Raw genomic sequence first — 3,071 nt, 5'->3', positions numbered from 1 at the left:
TGAGAAACTCTGAACATGATGGAAGAGAATCAACACAGGATATGTCTAAACATTCAGACTAATCTGGATCATTATGGATTTAATCAAGAGTGAATATCAAACCAAGCAGGAGTCCAGAACCAAGCAGGACAGCACAAAATGACAGAAGACCAGAAGACAAAAGAAAAACACACAAAACAACCCTGACAAGAGTCAGAGATGCACCACAGTCTGTGGGGAAAATGCTCTTTGGACACATGAGACTGAGGCTTTTGAGTCAGTTTGTTGGTGCATAGTGTCCAAAACATAATCCCTAGCGCCACACACACACGCACGCACGCACGCACGCACGCACACACACACACACACACACACACACACACACACACACACACACACACACACACACACACACACAAAATGTTAATAAGTATGCACAAATAACTAATAATTGTTGGCTCAAACTCACAGCTGTCCTCGTTTCTAAAAACCTCCGTAGTCGTGAAGCACTGTGACACTGAACGTCCAGAGCTGGATTCAAAAGCGTCCTGACAGTCACACAAGGCCGAATATGGAAGACTGAACTCAACACAAACTGAAAACATTGGACTGACGTGTAATCAACTCAGAGCATTCAGAGATAAGGGATTCTGTGGAATCACCAGCGGAGACGAATTATCAGTGCTGCTGTATTAACTGGAATTTCACAATAAATTTGAAGGACTTGGTGACCAGGCATCCAAATATGCTTATTCAACATCGTATTTTGACCTCTGACTTTCAGCTGATCTTCGACCTGGACCTTTCAGCTGATTCTGGCTCCACTCTCATCCTCAGCTCACTGGCCCCGCTGGAAAGACTCTAACTTGAGTAGTTGGGGTCCAGAGGACATCGATGTTCTATTTCCTCCAGCTGACAGTATGAATCTCCCAGGTTGAGTTTGATAAAGTTCAGCACATCTTCACACATCTGATCAGTTTCACGTTTGACAAATGTTTTTATTGAAAATAAGCTCATATCAGTTCGGCTAGTGTCGGTTTCTGCGTCCACATTGACGAATCTCCACGTGTCTGCTGTCCAGTTGACGGCCACAGTCCTCTCAGGTCTGCTTTAGCTTTTGTCTCTGGAGTTTCTTCGCATCTTGTTCCCACCGTGACTCTCACTGTTTGTCTTGTGGACAGGACATGTATGTTGAGTCGAGACACAAAAAAAACAGGCCAAGAGAACGAGCCGACACTTCTCAGCTGTGAAATCGACTTGATTGATAACCGACGATGGAATGTGTGGAACAAGGAGGTGAGTACTGATAACTGTGTGGGACTGAATGATGGCAGTGTTGCATCATTCACAGGGATTTCTGCAGAATTTCACGGATATGGGCGGTCATTTGGCAATCAACATCCACGTGTCGGTCTCTATATAAAGACAGGTGATTCTTTGACAGAACAGCAGCATCCAGCAGCGACCAGCAGCATCCAGCAGCGACCAGCAGCATACAGCAGCATATAGCAGACTTCAGACCAGCAGCATCCAGCAGCGACCAGCAGCATCCAGCAGTGACCAGCAGCATACAGCAGCATACAGCAGACTTTAGACCAGCAGCCACAGTCTGTCTTCACGTAAGTTCCTTTCCTCCATGTTGACTCGTCCTGTTTCCTCGCATGCGGTGGCCAGCCACATCCAGGAACCTGATGGGGGTCCAGGATCTTCTTCAGAGATGTGAAAGTCTTGAAAAGGATCCTTGTCTGCAATATAATGAAGCAGTTTGATGTTTCACAGTTTGTACGTTCACATCAAGCTCACGGTCCAGGTGGACGTGTCACGGTCCAACTGTCCTCAAGAGGACAGTTTGTGGTAGAGTCAGCAGAGAAACAGGAAACACTGACAGAGCTCATACAATACACAGCGTTGAACTCTGATACGTCATCTTTGTTTCCTCACATTCTGTTTGACTCGATGTTCACTCGTGAACCTTTTCTTCTGATCTGATGCAGGAACCAAACATGCCGATCACTCAGATTGACGTTTCCCTGAATGAAATTGAAGAGAGTCAGCTCCGTGCAAATGGCTTCAGAAAGGATGAAGTCAACCTGAACAAAGGAGCAGGAGGCAACAAAGTCCACCTCTGGTACAAAGATGAGTGTGAAGGCCAGGCTCTCACCAGGATTCAGTTTTCTTACACTGATGACATGGCAAAGGGCCTTTCTGATGCAGGGTACCGCAAGGTCAACAAGAACCTCAACGCTGGAACAAGCGGAGCCAACGTCTTCCTGTGGTACTACAAGGGTGACACAGATGCTGATGTTGCCATCAAAGACCTTTACGTCTCCACAGACGCCGCCGACGAAGCCCAGAGGGTTCGATTCGGCTGGGAGAGGCTGACCTGTGATCTGAACCATCACGCTGGAGGAAACTGGGTCTACCTGTGGGTGGAGAGAGAAGTCCCAGTCTACATCAGGGACGTCACTGCCACCTCCACCTGGAAGAGTGACGTTGACCTCTTTCAGAGAGGTTACACCAGGATGGACGACAACACCAACAAGTTTGTGAACGGGGACCGGGTCTACATCTGGTACCTGAAGACCACCGACCAGCAGGAAGCCATCAAGGATCTGCAGGTCTCCACCAGTGATGACGAGTACAACAACATCCAACAACAAGGACACGACGTGGTCAACATGGATCTGAACAAGGGGACCGGAAGAAACCAGGTGTTCCTGTGGTACAAGAAGGATGGGAATCGCCCCGTAAAAGGCATGGGGCTGATCACCCAGCGAGCCGTCAAGCAGTACAAGGAGGTCGGGGCCCGCATCAAGGAGACCACTCAAGCCAGCAGCCCGTGTGGAAGTTTCACCTTGTACCTGTATTTCCACCACTGAGAGCTGTGATGGTGGCCGAGCTGAGCCTGCTCTCTGGCAACAGTGCAACCTTTCTAAAAGATTCCTCTCCAACCACTTTTTCTTCTTTAATGCCACAACATTTGACCGTTTGAATTCAAATTTAAATCATGCCATGAGTCCAGATGTTTGACACCTGAACAAATGGCTCTGAATCGCTTTTCTTTCATGACTTTCTGCTTCAATAAAAGGCTC

The 3,071-nt window shown here is 47.8% G+C and overlaps 1 protein-coding gene across 1 annotated transcript; it reads left to right on the top strand.

Moving 5' to 3' along the window:
• Window positions 1-1,588: 1,588 nt before the first annotated feature.
• On the top strand, window positions 1,589-2,858 carry LOC115397820 (uncharacterized). Its single transcript, XM_030104298.1, has 2 exons — window positions 1,589-1,598; window positions 1,974-2,858. The coding sequence occupies exon 2, from the start codon at window positions 1,983-1,985 to the stop codon at window positions 2,856-2,858; it is 876 nt and encodes a 291-aa protein (XP_029960158.1). The 5' UTR covers window positions 1,589-1,598; window positions 1,974-1,982.
• The last annotated feature ends 213 nt before the right edge of the window (window positions 2,859-3,071 follow it).

The sequence above is a fragment of the Salarias fasciatus genome, chromosome 12, assembly GCF_902148845.1.
Source record: "Salarias fasciatus chromosome 12, fSalaFa1.1, whole genome shotgun sequence".
NCBI classification, from domain to species: domain Eukaryota; kingdom Metazoa; phylum Chordata; class Actinopteri; order Blenniiformes; family Blenniidae; genus Salarias; species Salarias fasciatus.
Note: the sequence above shows the minus strand (reverse complement) of the source record. Positions and strands in the feature narration are given on the sequence as shown.